General features: G+C 41.8%; 1 protein-coding gene across 4 annotated transcripts in view; it reads left to right on the top strand.

Moving 5' to 3' along the window:
- The window catches only part of ABI3BP (ABI family member 3 binding protein), a 2,192,437-nt gene that overhangs the window by 1,743,389 nt on the left and 430,396 nt on the right, over positions 1-18,652 (top strand). For all 4 annotated transcript variants that reach the window (XM_078657771.1, XM_078657774.1, XM_078657775.1 and 1 more), the window contains 2 exons: positions 9,311-9,385; positions 9,796-9,867. In XM_078657771.1, coding sequence (XP_078513897.1) covers positions 9,311-9,385; positions 9,796-9,867 — 147 coding nt within the window. The remainder of the gene's footprint in view (positions 1-9,310; positions 9,386-9,795; positions 9,868-18,652) is intronic.

Here is an 18,652-nt window from a genome sequence, read left to right as displayed (position 1 = left end):
CATACGATTTCACATTTTTGGAGATCCCAACATAACCTCGGGTAATTGGGAGCATTTCTTTAATTGTTCAATGTGTTTTTCTTTTGAAATGTAAGTTCTAGTCACATTTTATTGCACATTTCTGGAGATCTGACATAATTTTACACACAGAAGGTTGATGTAAAAGCAAGCCCACAGTAGGCTGGCAAAGTACCTAGAAAAATAGATCACAATACTGCCTAATGTTCAACATGTCAGTATTTTTTATCAATGACTTTGTATTTGCTAAGTAGGCATTTTGCCCCAGCAGTGCTTTGCAGTGTATTAAAGTTGCAGATGCGCTTCATAGTATCCATTGGAATGTGCATTGCAAACCGAGGAAACGTCAGCATCACTTAAGGACAATCTTGGTTGTCATTGATGGTGATATTACATTATACGCTCCCAAATTGTTGCCTACATGCAGGGAAGTAGCTACGGGGATGGGGGGGGGGGGTTACACCCTCACTAATGAATGTAGTTCTGTTAAATAGTTGGGTAAAGTGCTTTCATTTCTATGTCTGTCTGATTTCACCAGGAATTTTACATACACACAAAAACACTCTCTCTGTTTTGAACGTTTTCAAAAACGTTCGTTATTTTACAAAATATTGGGGCATATTATCAACAAACAGCGATGATTATCGGTAAGCGCGTTTAGCGCGTTTTTTCTTATCGCCCTTATCGCCGGCCTTCGCTGGATTTTATCGCCGAGATAGCGCGTTATTATCAACGCTTATTTCCAAGGCGATAATAAAGCGATAGCAGGGAAATGCGGGAATATCGCATGAAATCCAGCGATATAAACTCAGCAATAGGTAAAAACTTGATAATAGGACATGGTGCACTTAGCCTGACAATCCTCCTCCCATAGGAAAATATAGCTAAGTCAGGAATTTTGGTACGTTAGATTCCAGCGTTAATGGGGGCTTAGTGCAAATTTAATTGTCCCTACGCGGGTCCTGGGCATCGTTGTAAATATCGCAAAGCTGCGTTAGAGATGTATTCCCATGAATGTATGTGAGGAATGCCTACTTTGCATCCCATTAGCGATGCGATGCAAGGCGTTAGTAAAACGGGTGCTAGCACAAGGAAACATGCGCTAAAGCCTGTTAGCGTGTCCTTGATAATACTGCAATAATTCGGCCGAAAATGGCGGCTAAAGCGGCGATAATGGGCTTGATAATATGCCCCATTGTGTTTTCTCTCACTTATTACCTCTACCAATCCTCACTCCTCTTGCTTTTCACTTCCTCTTAAGTCCATCTCATGCACCCTACTTGTCATAAAATTAATTTTAACATTAAATGCCAGCGTGATTCTTTGAAAATGTGGAGCTTACACCCCAAAGCTTACTGAACAAGCTACACCCCTGCCTACAAGCAGATGTAAAATGGGGAATAAGCGATAGAGTAAAACAGTCTGATAATGATTCACAGAAATGGAGCAAGAAAGACCCCCTGAAGTCTAAACTAAAATTGAGGCAACAATCCGATTGACTGAGCTCGCCACAGTTACTTCACAAGTAATTTGTTTAAATCGATTCTGTTACTCGTCGTGACACCACCCGTAGGACCCTAAAGGGGGTGTCGTACACCTTCTCTTGTGAAGTAATTGTGGCCAGCTCAGTCACTCGGATTGCCGCCTTCATTTTAGGTTAAATATTCAGGAGGTCATTCGTGCTCCATTACTGTGAATCATTATCAGACTATTTCATTTATTGATCTAGGATCTTCAGTCCACATATAAACATTTCGTCCTGAAGATGGTCTTATAGATGATATCATGAAACGAGCCAGAAACATTGACCCCCCACTTTCTTGTGTAAAGAAACTCCCTGGATATATTAATTGTTTATTCAAAGATGTTCCCCCTATTGAAAATGTCTGAAATGGGTTACAACAAGAGTGTTTATGAGAAGGGTGGTGCCTAGTCACCTATTACATCACTGACTAATATATGTCAGTGATGCAAACAACCCTCGGCTCTGGCAAGTTTGAAGTTTGATATAACTCTTATCATATACAAGTAAGAAAATGACAATATAATTCTTGATAGATCAAAATAATTGAATATATTCATTAGATTAAAAGAAACAGTATTTAAAAAATAAAGTAAGACTAAACAAGGCAAAACTAAATACAATACAGCAAGGTGGATGCTGGACAATAAACATTAGATACATTAAAAAAATGTCAATCACAACTCTGCCTCATAGATCTTCTTCAGAATACTATTTTAAAAAACCTAGTGAAAAATCTACGTCAATGTCAGATACCACAATTTTTATCATGTGTATCCAATATAGAATATAACAACAATGTTGTAATATAGATGGCCAAGCATTTAGTAGCTGTTTAGCAACAATGATAATAAGTCTTACTCTAAAACTTATTAGATTGAGATATTTTCTGCTAACCTCTTTCAGAGCTGTGGTATACACACATGGCATGGGCTTTAAAAAACTGGGCATATACGAGATACATTTTCCATTGTTTCCCTTCCTCTTCCACATAATCTACATAATTGATTTCAGAATAACTATCTGTATCCTTAATCCTTTCAATGTTTGAAAATACAACTTAGAACTAGGTAAAATATGGCCCAGGCTCTCTCCCATTCTTGCAAAAAACAATACAGTGAAACGAAATCATGGTAGAATAACTACATCATAATATCTAGATACATCTATCCAGCCAACTGTCAAAAGGGCTGGTCTGGCAAGAAAATATTCCACTGAAAAGAGGAGAGGATTCTGTGCAAAATCTCATGAAATATCCCAGAGGGCGGGAAAGTTTGTGTCAGACTGACCAACCCTTAGGAACATCTTTTTCTAATCTTTTTCTACTGCTCTGGTGGTGTCCCCATCTCCATAGGAAATGGTACCAATATGTGCCAAGGCAGACTGGCAAAATGTTACACCAGGGCAAGCATGAGCTGGCTTGACAAAGTAAAGTTGTAATGTTTTATTTGATTGTAGCGGTATGGATGGTGTGGAGGAGTAATGTGTCTTATGGTGAATTATAGAGAAATACATAATTTGAGGAAGTAAGCAGCAACTGAGCACTAACAATTTTCTTGCAGTTCCATATGAAACGCAAACGATGGCTTCTTCCAAGGCCAAAACAGTTCACCCAACCGAACGGCCGCATACAAAAGCTGGTAACTCACCTCTTTGTTTTGATTTCCCTTTTAGTGTTTTTTGACCAATGGTGCATGCTTATGTGCTGCATGTATTTAGAATCTGCAAACAGTGCTATGCAATTTGTTTGCACAATCCCATGGTGTAATGTTGCACACACATTTTATTACTTGACAAGTAAAAAAAAATCACAGTAACATCAACTTGTCAATATAAAAAATACAATTTCACCCGCTGGGCTAAATATGGATGTAAATGCTATTGTACCTGGGCAATCTACATAATTCAGAAATGTTGAAGCAGATCAGTGTTGCTGCCAGTGCAATCTATGTATACTGGCCAATAGTAATCTCTTTTAGTACTCCATGAATAGGGGTGGGCAAAACTATTTTGCAGAATGCAAAACTGGTAAAATTCACTCGTGTCTTGTTTTCAATTCACCTGCAGCAGAAGATCTAGCTAAAAAAGTGGCCAAATTAATTCAAGAGGTCAACCTGAGAAGTCTCATGTTTTGTGTTTCCTCCTTGCATAAAGACATCCAGGAGAAATGCGTGAATTGCCGTAAATATCCGCAAACCCGGTAGTTTCTCCCAGGCCTAATGGTGCAAGAACAATTTTCTGAGTGGGGGTGCTGTTACCAGTGTTACATCACTGAAGTTGAAGGGTTGTAAAAAATATAAGCTTCCCACAAAGAACACTTGTAGCAAATGAGCAATGCTCATTAAGCAGGAGAGTATTAAGAGATTGGAATGTAACCCGTGGTGTATTTTTGAGCACACTGGTGCAAATATATTATTATAGCATGGTATGGTAGTGCACTGTCATTTAAATGCAGCCCATTTTGCATTGAAATGGCCACTAAATTCCGACAGACATGAAGTTTTACTGATAAAACTATATAGCACATAAACAACATTGGGGCCGATTCACAAAGGTAAACTGAGAAGAAAGTCCATCTTTACGACTTTCTGTATTCATAAAGGGCATTTATGAGTAATAATGTTAGACTTTTGTCTCGGTTAAACTTATGTTTTAGTCTTAAGTGTAACTGAGACCAAAGCTGAGACAAATCTAACTTTACTACTCGTAAATGCCCTTTGTGAATACAGAAATTTGTAAAGTTAGACCTTCGTCTCATTTTACCTTTGTGAAGCGGGCCCAAAGTGTGGATATCGGATTACAGGCACTAATTATCGTTTACACATCACTAAGTAAAGTGTCTGGATTTCTTTGATCTTATTTAAAATCTTTGCTCCATTCACACTTCAGAATTACAAAACCAATGCTTCATTTGAGTGCTTTCTTAACTGATGGCATATTTTAAAATATTTGTACAATCCATTTACATTGTTTTAAATTGTGTTTTGTTAGAAAAGAATGAGAACCTCCAGCTTTTCCTTTCACACTCATTGTTCTCCAGCAAGATTACCACATAGTTCACTTTACAAAATCCCCTCACTTTGCAGCCTTAAAAGGATAATCTCCATGTTAAAATAATAAGCACCAATTTGTCAAAAGACATAGCCTGGCATTTGACCTCTGGCTTTGAAGGAACTGCAAATGTAAAAAGACAAATACAAAATGTCAAAGCATCTTTATTGCGCATTCACCTTATGAACTCCTGTATGGCTATTTCGAGGGGTGCTGCAGATCCCCTCCCCCCGCACCACTACTTCCAGCACCTATGCCAGGGCCTGGTTTAACTAGGGAGAACAGGACGAAATGCACAAACCAAACTGGTTGCGGTTCATGAGTATTTCTTCTTTTGTGATTAGCACCCAGCCCTAACCTTCCATAAATGAGGTTGTGAAAATACTGCACTATAAACTCTTTGCAAAAAGCACACTCTAGTTACAAGTTGTACAAGAGGCCTTAGGTTTAATATTTAGCTGTTGTTTGTATTTTGGCAAACATTTAAGTCTGGTTTAGCACCTTGATTTTAATTTACTTGAAAGTAAGAAAGTGTGTGTGAAATGTTTTATGCTAGTCATACTTCAAGAACAGCTTTAGTGAAAATATTAGGGAAGTCATTTTTAACTAAACTTACTAGCTAATACGAAGCCTTGTCACCACACCAAGCCTTGAGCCTTGGTTTCCATAGTCATCACCATGTTCTGCAGGCTTTCCCTTGAGTGATGCCCTGTAACCTTGGGTACATTAATGATCATGATGTTTCTTGTATCTTCTAACGTTATCGTCAAGTAGGTATCAACCACTCCTAGGGCCTTATTTATGAAAAGTGACGCATCGCTGCGTGAAAACAGCGATGCGTCACTTTTCACTGCGCTCTCCCTGCGACATGATTGATGCGTCATATTTATAATATGACGCATCATGTCGCAAGGAGTTACAGATACGTCAGTATTTCTGACGTATCTGTAAGCGCAAAAGTCACGCATTGCTGGGGTGTGTCACAAAAGTGACGCAACTCCAGCAATGCGTCCTTTCACATGGGGAAAGCCCCATGTGAAAGGGCTTGCGTCAGTCTTACGCCTGCTGTGAGGCAGGCGCAAGATTTTGACGCAACAGCATCCTAAAAGTGACGCAGTGAAATCTCATAGATTTCACTGCGTCACTATTACGAGGCTTTTTGCGTGTGAACGCCCCCTTTGCATACATTATACCTGACGCAGGTATAATGTGGCGCAGGGGTTTAAAAAGTGACGCATCTACCTAGATGCGTCACTTTTTAAATATGGCGCAACAAGGCGCATGTTTTACGCCGTCGATGCGTCACAAAAAGTGACGCATCAGCAGCGCAAAACTGACGCAAGGCCTCATAAATGAGGCCCCTAGCATTCGTGTTAAAATAGGTCACTTTTTGAAGTGAAGACTCACGTCTAGTACTGTTACAGGTTTAGTAAAGCCATCTGTGAAATTAGATTCCTGGACTGCATTTGGTTTCTTCTCTTTACCAGTGCTCAACCTTGTACCAATTGGCGGTCTTGAATATATATTTACGTTTGAACTAGTTGTTGGGAACACACTTCTTTGGAGGAGACTGCGTTCATAAGGACCTTTTCTGCATCAACACTGTTTGTGTTGCAGGGTTCTCATAACATTTATTGAACTCTCTTGCTGACCTGAACTCCTTTTTGAGGACAGCTTTTGTACGTTATTGAGTGTCAATCAATATTAATAGATAGTTGTAGGAAAGGTCCCTGTAAGGGGAGTCACCTGAATAAATGTTGGTGGCAAAATTTCCTCCTTTTCTTGTTGTAGTATTCTCATCTGTGACCCTTTCCTTATGTAGGATGGTTGTATGTCAATACAACGCGGTTGTTACACCGCACTACCATTACAACGCGGGCTTTACAACGCAAGTCGTTACCACGACTTGCGCTGTAGGGTGCTGGACTTAGGAATAGTAAAATTTACTATTCCAACACCAGAGAACATACAGTAGGGAAGGTGTTGGAATAGTAAATCTACTATTCCTCAGCCTAGAACGCCCTCCAGGGCAAGTCGTGGTAACGACTTGCGTTGTATTGCCCGCGGTGTAACAAACGTGTCATAATGGATGTTCCCCATGTAGGATCATTGTGTCTCTATTCTTGGGCAATGTGCGTATCAAAGGGTGTATCTGCAGCAGCATCTGCAGCAACATCTTTCTTGCCGATTAGATACCCCTTCCCTCCTTTCATCATATCGGCCTGTTCTGCAAATGCTTGTGCTCTGAATGGGATAGGGGAAGAATGCATGCTTCTTATGGGCATCCTTTCCCTGCCTCCTCTCTCTTGATTGCTTAACACCACCAAACAGTTTGGTTTCCTTAGCTACTGAGGGAGCTGAATTTTCATGGGTTCTTCATTGTTGGACATGGCTTTCCCAGAATACTGGGTTACACAAGAGAAAGATTACCTATTGTTTTAATTTCCCGTATTATCAGGCCTTTGTACCTTTGCAGCCATCTTACGAGACTGAGAAACATCACTCCATACATCCATTTATGTCTTCTTTTTGCTATTCTCCCCCCTCCCCACCTTTACAAGTATCAAGGCCTGCAGCAGGAGACCTGGGTTATATTATTTGATTTTGAAAGTAGGTTCTCGTTATGGTTGAGATTTATTTAGCTGTGACATGCTGTAAACTAACGCACTAAAAGGGAGGCCTGGGGTTTTCTCCAGTTCTCTTTTCTTCTCATCTCCAAAAATTGGTCTCCAATTAGTGTGTGACCACATTATGGCTGTTCATTGATCTGCTCTATGATTTGGATGGAGCAATTACTGTAGTCCGTATAAAGAAGGGCAGTAATGGAAATGTAATGGCCAATGTAGTGAGAGTGGTCAAACAAGATATAAAATCACTCAAACAATCCTCACTCAACCAAACCTTAAATGGGCAATGCTGCCATAGGTGCAGGAGGATCTGATGAGTTTTGGGAGGGAGCTAGTCGTTTTATGATTAAGAAAACAGGATGCCTAAGGGAAAACTCTTGACAAGTCTTGTGGTAAAATGAGGAAGCAACGTTGTATTTGGGATGGGAGAAGTGTTTGCTCCAACAAGCCAAATTGTTAAGGTGAAATTTGTTCACCCCCCCGTGTAAAACATTTGTTATAAATGGAAAAAGAGGATGCGTGATGAGTCCTGAAAATAAAGTAACTGATTCATTCGTTGTTTGAATTATGTGAGAGGATAATTTCATATACTATTACAATTCGCGAGTAGTCCTTGTAACTGGGTTGACTTGGAATACCGTTTCCTACTATGTCTGGAGAAACATACTCTCTCTGCCAATAACCTGACACTAATTACACTTTTAATGTTTTATGTAAGCCATTTGCACCTTTGTATGGAGTTCAGTTTGTAGTGTAAGTTATTTCTGATTGACTGACTGTAGTATGGCCTTTGATTGCTCCTATCTTTATAGTGATCTACCATTTGAGTTTTGCTAAGTACTGCCTTATGAAGAATCAGTAGTTTCTGGGAGCTTTAGGATGAATTGTTTAAAATGAAAAGACTGAAGCAGCATTTGGCCTTCCCAGGTGCACCTCAACTGCACATAATCCCACCCCTCTAGTATGCAGTATTTTGTCATTTGGTTATTATTGTCAGAGAACCTTTTTCATAATTATTTGTCGTTTGGTATCCTGTTGTTTAGGACTGTCTCTCTAACCTTTAACATCTACGGCTCTAATCACAATTTATTTGTGCCCTGACTGCTAACTGGACGTTATTTCACTGTTTTCGGTCTTTCATCCTTCACTTTGCATTATAATAGGAAACTGATAGTGCTAGGGGTGCTTTACCCTTGGTGGTGCAGAAAGTACTGCAGAGGCGTCATCACACCAGTCTCAGGGTGGGGGACATGGCTTGTACTATCTGGGTCCCAACCAATGGAAGTAGCTGCATCATTCTGGAGAAGTGTGGCTCAATGGTTAGAGTGGCAGACCCTGATGGAGAAGTGTGGCCCGGGGACCAGGGTTCAATTCCCGCCTCGGCGGGTCTTGGGCTCAATTTCCTCGGACCTGATAATTCTCGCCTCGGTGCCTAGTCTAATCATGGGTCCCACCCTGTGACTCTGGGCAATAGCTTGCTTAATCTCCACAACGGCCCAAACAACGCTAGCATCCCTGGCTTCACATTGGGGGTGCCCAGGAGTGGGCACTTCACAGGGAAAGGCCAGGAATTTGTACAAGCGTCGAGAGGCCTCCGGGTAGTCGTGCGCTATACAAGTACCTCTACATTTACATTTACATTTACAATCTCCTAATGGGGAGACTCATCTCTAATTGACCACTGCATTTCTACTGTCTGCTTTTTAAAGCAACCCTCATATCCTGATTATACTATAACGGCTTGAAAAGTTGGCTTTCCCACACTAAAATTTAGGAGAATTTAGACTGTTTATGAAGTTAATGAGACACGCTAACAAGATCCTGGAATTTAGCAACCATATATAATTAATTATTTCATTTATTAAGTTGTCAATAGTCAAGATGAAAAAATACGAAGCTATAACATGCACGAGCACAGGAATCCTATGGGATGGTCAGTGTCCCATTTTTAAAGACTCATGTCATTGGTACGTAAGGAAGAATTACATACATTTTACTCTTCCATCTGACATCGACACACTTTTATTACCTCCTTATTGCCTGCCTACTTTGTTTCTCTCAGCTACCTCAGAGTTATTTTTATTCCCCACAGTACCAAAATCGACCCATCGGATGCCAATAAACCTTATCAGGCTCCACATCTTTGAAGATCCTAAATTCAGTTTAGGTAACGAAGATCTCTCAACCAGTTCAAATTTTTTTTAATGTTCTTGCTTGTGTATCAAGTTGCCTTGTGTGTGCCTGCTGCTGATGTGCTGGCTTCCCGCGTCCTGCAAGCTGCCATTTTGCATTCCCTCCTCTTTACAGCATTGCAGTGCTTTGCTCTTCTTGTCGGCCCAGAAAAAAATCATTCACTTTGCAGTGCATCTTGTCGGCCCTTCCCCCATAAGCTTGTTCATTTTCTTACATTGTCGGCTCATTAGATCTAACATGTTTCCATCCATCTTCGAAGGAGAATACAGTTTTCCACCAACATGTTAGTGTGCAGCACATAATTGTTCCTATGCTTGCTTGGCAAAACGCTATTGCTGCAAATTTACGAATCAGATATAAAAGGTATTAACATTTCTTTTTCAGTTCCAAACGAAACACAAAAGTCTTCTTTCAAGCCCACCTCTCAAACAACTGAAATTTCGCATGCAAAAGCTGGTAATATTCCATTCACTCTTTTCTTTCTTTGTTCTTTTCTAGGTCATTGTGTGTTTTTACAAAGGACAATGTATATACAAGTTAAACATGGCACCTTGTACACCATGTCAATATGTGACTATTACTTGCCATCAATGATGCAAGTCCAAAAACACGTCATACACCATACTCTAATTAACCACTGTATGCCAGAGTTACCAACAAAAACAAATGATTCACGATGTAGAAGAGTTCCCTCATAGTCCCAATAAACTTTGAGTCCTATATTCACTTACAATGCAAAGAGTTGCAGGATAAGAATGGGATTTTGTCATGGCTAGCTCCATGGTGTCTTTGCATTGGTATGGAACAGAAGATTCTGTGTCATTTTGGACGGTGAAGAGCTTCTGTTTTCAGGAATGTGGAATACAAATTTGTGATATACTATATTGCTGGGAATTTGCTCTCATTCGAAAGTCTGAACCCTTAGAATATCTAAATATGATTGATTCTATGTATATGTTGGCATGCATAATCATCTCTGTGGATCAGTAGATTTGGATGAATGAAGACAAGTGGGTTGAAGCTTGAAGAATGGTGATTACTGTGTAAACGAAAATGAGTTGATGAAAACAGATGCTAGCTCTGGGAGGCTGATTGTCTGGCCAGAGATATTATATATGTGAATGTAAATAGTGTACATTTTCTGTTGAAGTAGTGTTTGTAATCATTATGAGCAGGTGAACTCATGGTTATCAAACGGAAAGAGTTTTAATGGAAGTGCATACCGTCCTGTTATGTTGTGTTATGCTCTGCAGAGGACATCCCTCTTAAAACTAGCTAGTCTAAATACTAGGTCAATGAAATGCCACAATCTTGAAATATTTTCCCTACTTCAGGAGGGGGAAATTGAGGTCTTAACATTAACTGAGACCTGGTTGGGAGATAACTCACTGCCAGATATTATAGCTGCTATCCCGAGTGAATACGACATTCTATGGCATAACCGAGCGGATAATGCCAGAGGGGGGGGAGTAGCAATTGTGTTCAAGAAGTCTTTGACGGCGTCTAAAATCTTGGCAGAAACGATAGACCTAGCCGACATGATAGCGGTAAAATTTACATTCGACAACATATGTCTGGTGATTCTTAGAGTTTATCGCCCACCCAATTCTACCCCAAATTTTAATGATCTATATCTGTCTACTATATCTGACATTCGATCACGCTACAAAAATATAGTAGTAACGGGAGATTTTAATTTACATTGGGACAGGTTAATAAAAGAACCTGCGGCATGTCATTTAGAGCAGACTATGTCATCCTTAGGTTTTAGACAGTTAGTTGATACACCTACACATATAAAAGGACATATTCTGGACCTCATTTGGACTCTGGGTCCTAAGGTATCTCCCCCAAGGGTTGTGCCTTGTATTTGGTCAGACCATCACTTACTCTATTGTAATATTCCCATAGGGGCAAGACTGATGCAACTGCCACCTAAAGTGAAGAAAATCCGGCAGTGGAAGAAAATTGAACAAGGTACTTTGAGAACGGCCCTTTCGGAATTCACTCATCCGTCAGTTCCTAATAGTAATGTAGATCAGGAATATAGGGACTTGACACTTCGCTTGACCAATGTTTTTGACCTGATGGTACCTGAGAAACTACAAAGAGTCAAGGGAGTAGGAAAGGGATCACCATGGTTTACTCAAGCCCTTAGGGATTACAAGAAGAAGCTTCGTAATGCTGAGAGAAACTGGAGAAAGAAAAAAGATGAAATATCTCGAGAACAATATAAAAATATATTTCACCTTTATAAAAAGCTTATCCTGGCAACTAAGGCTGCCTATTTTGAGAATCGGATTAGTCAAGCCGAAAATGTCCAGAAGGAGACTTTTAAAATTTTAACGGAGCTAAGTAAAAGACCTCAAGAAACGGAAATAACTATCCCCTGCAATACCTTTCAAGGCTACTTTTTAGAAAAAGTAGATACTATCCTACAAAATATAAGAAAGGATGCTGAGCCAGGTCTTGTTGACCAATTGACTGACCGTTCTTCGAAGGACGTCGCAATCTCACATTTTCCTCAACTTGATCCTATGAGCCTGGAACAAATAATGAGTAAAATTAAGTCAGGGTCTCCAGCTGACCCGTGCCCTCCTAGTGTTTTTCGTCTAGCATGTTCCATTTTAGAGGAACAGGTCCTCTCATTGCTAAACAAATCACTACTTACAGGGCAGCTACCCGATGAATTTAAAGAAGCTCGGGTAAAGCCTTTAATAAAGACAGCAGGAGCTGATCCTAAGTCATTGAAGAACTATAGACCTATCTCCCAGCTCCCGTTCCTGGCCAAAGTCCTGGAGCAACATGTGCTGAAGTCCTTGGCCTTGTTCTTGGAGTCAAACCATCTTCTCCACGAGCTCCAGGCGGGTTTCCGCGCTCACCACAGCACCGAATTGGTGATGCTTTCGGTGCTGGATGAGTTGAGAGAGATGGCCGACAGTAAGAAACCGAGCGCCCTGATTCTTTTAGATCTGTCAGCGGCGTTCGATACTGTCGGCCATACACTGCTCCTGGACAGGTTGTCCAGCTTTGGGATTCAGGGGTCAGCATTCTGTTGGCTGAAATCTTTCTTGACTGGGAGAACACAGAGGATTCAGTTGGGGGAGGAGATTTCAGAGGTTGGTAATTTAACTTGCGGCGTTCCTCAAGGCTCCGCCTTATCCCCGCTTTTATTTAATTTGTATCTTCAGCCTTTAATCAACTCTCTGGCAAAGATGGGGTGTTGTGTTTTTAATTACGCTGACGACACCCAACTGCTGCTGAGCATAGACAATACAGCACAAGCCCAGACCCAGGCACAGAACGTACTTAGATACACTGTTAGGTGGATGTCCTCGAACCTTTTGAAAATAAATCCTGAAAAGACTGAAGTTTTAGTGGTCACCTCGACCTGTTCCCCATGGAGTGACCTGTATTGGCCCCAGGAGCTAGGCCCCACTCCTAAACCAGCGGACAAAGTGAAAAGCTTAGGCATTAAGATAGATCGGGAGCTGTCAATGGCAAGCCAGATCTCCACTGTAGCTGGCACCTGCACAGGGTTGATAAGACAGCTACGCAAATTAGCCCCTCTCTTGTCCAGGTCCATGCTGCGTACGGTTGTATCTGCAACCATACTTTCCAGGCTGGACTATGGAAATGCGCTGTACTTAGGTCTTCCGAAAACACTAACAAATAGATTACAGGTGACTCTGAACGATGCGGCCCGTCTCATTTTCAGGTTACCGAGACGTTCACATGCTTCTCCTTTGCTATAGAGCCTTCATTGGTTGCCTATTAGGCAACGGTCTGAATTTAAAAGTCTCTGTATAACCCATAAAGCGATCTATGGACAAGCTCCGTCGTATATAAAAAAACGACTGGACCTGTATAAACCAGAACGGTGGCTTAGGTCCTCTGATGCACAATTGCTTGTCTGTCCCAGGTCTAGACTCGCTGCAAAAGGTGGAAGATCCTTTTCGGTCTTGATTCCTAAAATGTGGAACAAACTCCCTGAGTCACTCCGCAAAGAAGGAAATCTCCTTCGCTTCAGAAAGTCATTGAAAACAATTCTATTTAGAGAGGCTTTGAGCCCAGCCTAAGTGCGCTCTCCCTCTAGCTACTTCGCAGGGTAGGTGGTTGTATTCTTTCGGTCAAAAGCGCCTTGAGACCTGCCGGTGAGTTGGCGCTATATAAACCGGAAATACAAATACAAAATACAAATTGTAGAGTGCACTATCACCCGGGAGGGTAGCTTGGCGCCAAGCAAGGTGTCTCGCTAACATAGGGCCTAGTGCCTTGTTGGGCTACTTAAAAAGCCAGGTCCTCAGACTCTTGTGAAATTTAAGAAATTAGGGGGCGGCTCTTATGTGTAGCAGCAGGTCGTTACATTCATCAGGAGTGATGCAGAAAAAGGCTTGACATTGGATCTGGTTTTCTGAATTTGTGGGATGTGTGCAAGGAGGAGTCTGGATGAGTGGAGCTGTCTGGAAGGTTTGGGATAATGGATGCAATTGTTGAGGTATGCTGGGCCAGTATTATGTGGCGCCTTGAAAGTGTGACTAAGGACTTTGAATTGTGCTTTTTTGTGTATGGGGAGCCAGTACAGCTCCTTCAGGTGTGGTGCAATGTGAGTGCGATGTGGTCATCTGAAACGTATCTTAGGCAAGACTGCATGTTGTCCTCCAAATAGGGACTTCCCGCTGTAATATAGTTGTCATTTGGAATGACTTTCTGAACCTGTTGCCAATGCTGTGTTACCAACCAAAGAGTTTCCCAGGTCTCCTAAAATCCCTCTTTGACATTGATGACTGAGATGTTGTGATTTGGGCCGACTTAAATACATTTCATATTGACCTCCTATAAAACAGAGGGTTCAAGGGAAAACATGTCTGTAATGTGCCTCTATCAGAAATGTGGGAAACCAGGTTTTTTTTTTAAAACCCTAACAGTTCTTTCGGTAATATGCACATTTGTTTTCACGTCTTTTGATAACCACACATTTATGGGTAAAGGTAATGTTTAAATAGCACACAAAACAACAAAGCTATTTACCCTCTAACTTGGCAGTCAACCTAAGCCAAATATGAGTGATTTTTTTTATATGAAGAAAATCTACACCTAACGGGACGATATTTTTGTAACAAATATTTAGGCCATGGGATTTATGTCAGACAACATTTTATATATGATATTCTGACAGAAAACATGCATAGTGTCATCGTGGATCTCTCGCCCTTCATCTAAAGGTTCCCTTTTCAAGGGATACAGCTAAGGTATCCATCCTCTGGTATAAGGCTGTCTTTGAACAGGTGTAGAGGGCTCTTCAAAGTACAGAGGTGGACTCTGAATTGGCCCAAAGGGCAATTTCACATTTAGAAACAGTGGCAGTTGAACTAAAACTAGTTGATCACTCAAGATTTACTGTTGATCCCCAGACCTTTGAAATCAACTCTGACCAGTACTAAACGATATGAAGCACTCTGCAGCCTTGCAGCAAACATACATAAGAAGAGACTGCAAATGTGGGTTACTTACTCCTCATTTATCTAAGTAGTAATCATATTAGCACACCTTTATCACATACTGGGACTTGGGAGGCTCAGTCGTGACAGACTATAGATTAACACAAGAGCCAGTAGCCCGTTGCCCCACTGGGCGCAGTAAAAAGGCCAACATCTTACAACAAGGGCATCTGCCACAACAGTTAGTCCTTTGATGGCTTTTCATATATGTATAGTGATCCCCTTGATCAAAAGAGTACAAGTACAAGAGTAATATAAAAAACTATCTGGAGTACCTGTAAGAGACCTGTGTACAGATAAATATACAGGACTGGTCAGAATCAGAAAATAAGAAACACTTTGGGACATGGTTACAGCACCAGGGACGTTCAGCCCTGCACTGTATGAGCCAAGATTAAAAATGTAGGATTTTGAGGTTGTTTATTGTTGTTGTTTTATGAAGGGTGGGAAGGAATCACATATGAAACATGCTTTCTTTTAGATAAGCATGTTCTATTGCTGAAACTCGTATTTAGAAAGAGGCACTGTGTGAAACTCTTGTAAAACTAGTCTCTCAATTCTCATATTGTTATTAGTTGGGGATAGATGGATAGATGGTTTCTGGTTCATTGCAATGTTGTTTATAGAATGGAAATAGATGGCAAAGCAGAGTGAGTTCTGAAGACAGAGCTGGAAGTCTTTGCCTTTGCTTTGTAGAAATGATATTTCTTCTTGCCTGATATTCACAGAACAAAGAAATCAAAATAGTCAGGCTGAAAGATACGTTTTTGATTCTATCAATAAATTGGGTTTCTGAAAAAGGGTACTGAGGTTCCGTGAATCCTGAACCCGTTTCATAAAGGTCATGCTTTTATGAATAATTTAGTATTAGCGAACCGTAACCAGTTAGTACAGCAAGCATGAGTGTTTTCGTCACGTTACACCGATGGATTCACTACGTATTTAGGGATTCGTTCTGAACCCTCGGGTTCCATTTTGTGTATGGCAGCCATTTTGTGGTTGCCCTCACATAGGCCGATGACTGTGGCCGAACGAGTCTTTAGCACACGTACACTTTAGCTGACTTCTGAATGACCCGAGCAAACTGACCCTTTTGCCTGAAGCCAAACTTGTGAGGCCAGTTCCTTTCCCAGTAGCTGATCAAGATTGAGGATCAAGGCGAGGACATCATAAACCTTTTATTGCACGCAAATATGTCTTATCTTACTCACACCTGTCTCTGCTCCTTTCTTTATGGTCCGTTTACGATGGGGATGTGCCCGTTTTTATTATGGGTTCGATCGACCTGTCTGATGAAGAATGTTGGGTTTGAACAATGATCGATTATGGGCTGGGCAACTGAAAAGTGGGTTTTGCCGTCATGCGATACCTCTGATCTGGAGGCATGTGATTGGGCAGTTTGTAAATGTAAGGTATTTGTCTGGAATGTGATTTTTGGCATAAAAAGGATGGCTTGCTTTGTAAAATTGAGCAGTCTCCTGAGAACTCATACCGTGTTGACTTCTAGGACTTCTGTTACTGGCTGCAGCCAATAAATTCGATCTTTGACGTCACCAAGAAGATTCCGTGTCTCTGTGTTTAGAAGACATGTGATACCCGAAGACTTTGGGCGTTGCCCCTGGCGCCGCCGGGTCTTAAATAACCCGGTTCTTCATTTGGCGCCCAACGTGGGGCGACTTCAGCGGTACCGGTCCAAGCCTGAAGATCGTGAGGAGCTTCGTGTGAAAATTCTGGAGGAAGGCCTGCCACTTCATCGACACCTGTATGTCGTCGTGGTCCGAAAGTCTTTGCTGTGAAGTTCCCCGCTTTCCGACGGCTACGAAGGACTGCTGCCCTGACTGTCGCCCTGTCTTGGAGCCTTTGATGATTTGTAGAGCGAGACGATAGACGCATCTTCTGGCGACGTCATCGATACTTCAGTTAAGTATGAGTGGAGCGTCTCCCAGTCCTTAGTTTTTGGGTATCCCTTGGGATATTTGATTTGGTACTTGCAAGCTCCAAAGCCGAGGGACTCGTGTATTCACGAGACTATCGTATTCGATACTCCCTTGAAGTTTGAAGCTAGACTAGAGAGCGAAGATGCCTGGTCTTAGCAGACTTGGAAGGATATTTTGTTGTGGTCAAAATAGGGATTCCCGATTGGAGGACTTGTGTCCGGTTCCTCCGATTGGAACTCCAACCTATGAGCTCTATGTGAAACATGGCGTGGGCCCCATCACGTATAATGAAGTGTGGATTCGGTACACTAGAAAGGATGGTGTCCTCAAATGGCCCCAATATGGCAGTTTTGACACGGAAGTTTAAGATAATCTAGAGGTTAGACTTTTTAAGAAGAAAGCCCGGCCGGCGATGTTTGACTCTTTCCGTCTATGGCGAAAGGAAGCCAAACAGAAAGAAATTAAATTAGCGAAGAAGAATAAAAGAGAAAAGGGTATCTCGATAATGCAAGCTGCTATACAGTTTAAAGATAACGAAGAAGAACAAGCGAGTGAACAGTTGCACAGGCAACGTAAAATGGCGATTGATAAATGCTATCCAGTTTTGCCACCTCTTCAGCAAGATGCGACGAAGGACCTTGTGAAAGATCCTTTGATGTCACATTTGTTGACTTCGCCACCCCCTTATGCGCAGAGTGCTACAGCACCTCCGCAACCTTTAGTTGCTCAACCTCCGGTTGCTTTGCCTCCTGCTATTGCACAGCCGCCAGCTCCTCTTCAGTTGGCTCCTACTCCTCTGGTGCAGCCTCCTCAAGGCCGCCGACCTTGCTACCTGCTCCGCCTTTAATTCCTACGACTTTTCCGCCTGTTCTCGCTGCCTCTTCTGCTACTGCTCCTACATTAACTGTCTCTCAGTCCGCTTTATCTCCTGTCCTGTCAACTTCTCCTTCTGTTCGACAGAGAATGACGGACACCGTTACTAGTCTTTTGTCTCCTTTCTTTGGGTCATTGAGCGCGACCCCCGTTTCAGAGCGTAAGCAATTGCGTAGCCAAATACCTGGTCCCACGGAGAGGACAGTATTAGATCATTTAGCGCGTAAATGGGTTACTGATTCTGCAAGATATGATTTAGAGTCTGTTATGGATGTCTTCCACCAATGGGAAGCACCGAAGCAGAGATATGTTTTTGACAAGATGTGTGTGTTCCTTTGTGAAGAATGGGAAGATGGTGATCTGGAGCAGACTCCGTCTGAGTTGTTCCGTGTACAGTCCGAATTTGCGAAAGGCACGATTGTGGGTCTCGACGTCGAAAGAGCGGTAGCGACACTGCTTTCGTTCAGGAGCGAGTCTCCTTCTCGGTCGTTGTTTGAGCCTGACCCTTCTGTTAGGAGGAAAGTGAGACAGTATCCCATGAGAGAAGTTGCTCCTGTATGGAAGGAAGCAGTTCAGGCTGATGCCGCTCATAACATTGATGCCGTACCGGCTCATTTTCAACGTGTTTGGGTGCATGTTCCGTGGAAACGAGCTGAAGTTTTGGCTCTTAAGCAGACTTTGCCTGACCCTCGTAAAAATCCTGCAGGATATTATAAGGAATTATCACAGACCGCAGACTCATGTGTTATGAATCTAGCTGATATAGACATGTTGTTTGGAAATGTGGTCCCACAGCTTTTATGGGGATTGATTCGTCATACTGATCATGCGCCGGAGTTAGGTGATACATGGGCTAATATTGGTGCTGCGGATGCGCGACAAGTTGGTGGTGCTAAACCTGAGCCTTTAGTTGCAGATCTTCCTGGTAAG

Source organism: Lissotriton helveticus, chromosome 8 (genome assembly GCF_964261635.1).
Source record: "Lissotriton helveticus chromosome 8, aLisHel1.1, whole genome shotgun sequence".
NCBI lineage: Eukaryota > Metazoa > Chordata > Amphibia > Caudata > Salamandridae > Lissotriton > Lissotriton helveticus.
The sequence above is the reverse complement of the archived record's forward strand: the minus strand, read 5'-3'. Positions and strand labels throughout refer to the sequence as shown.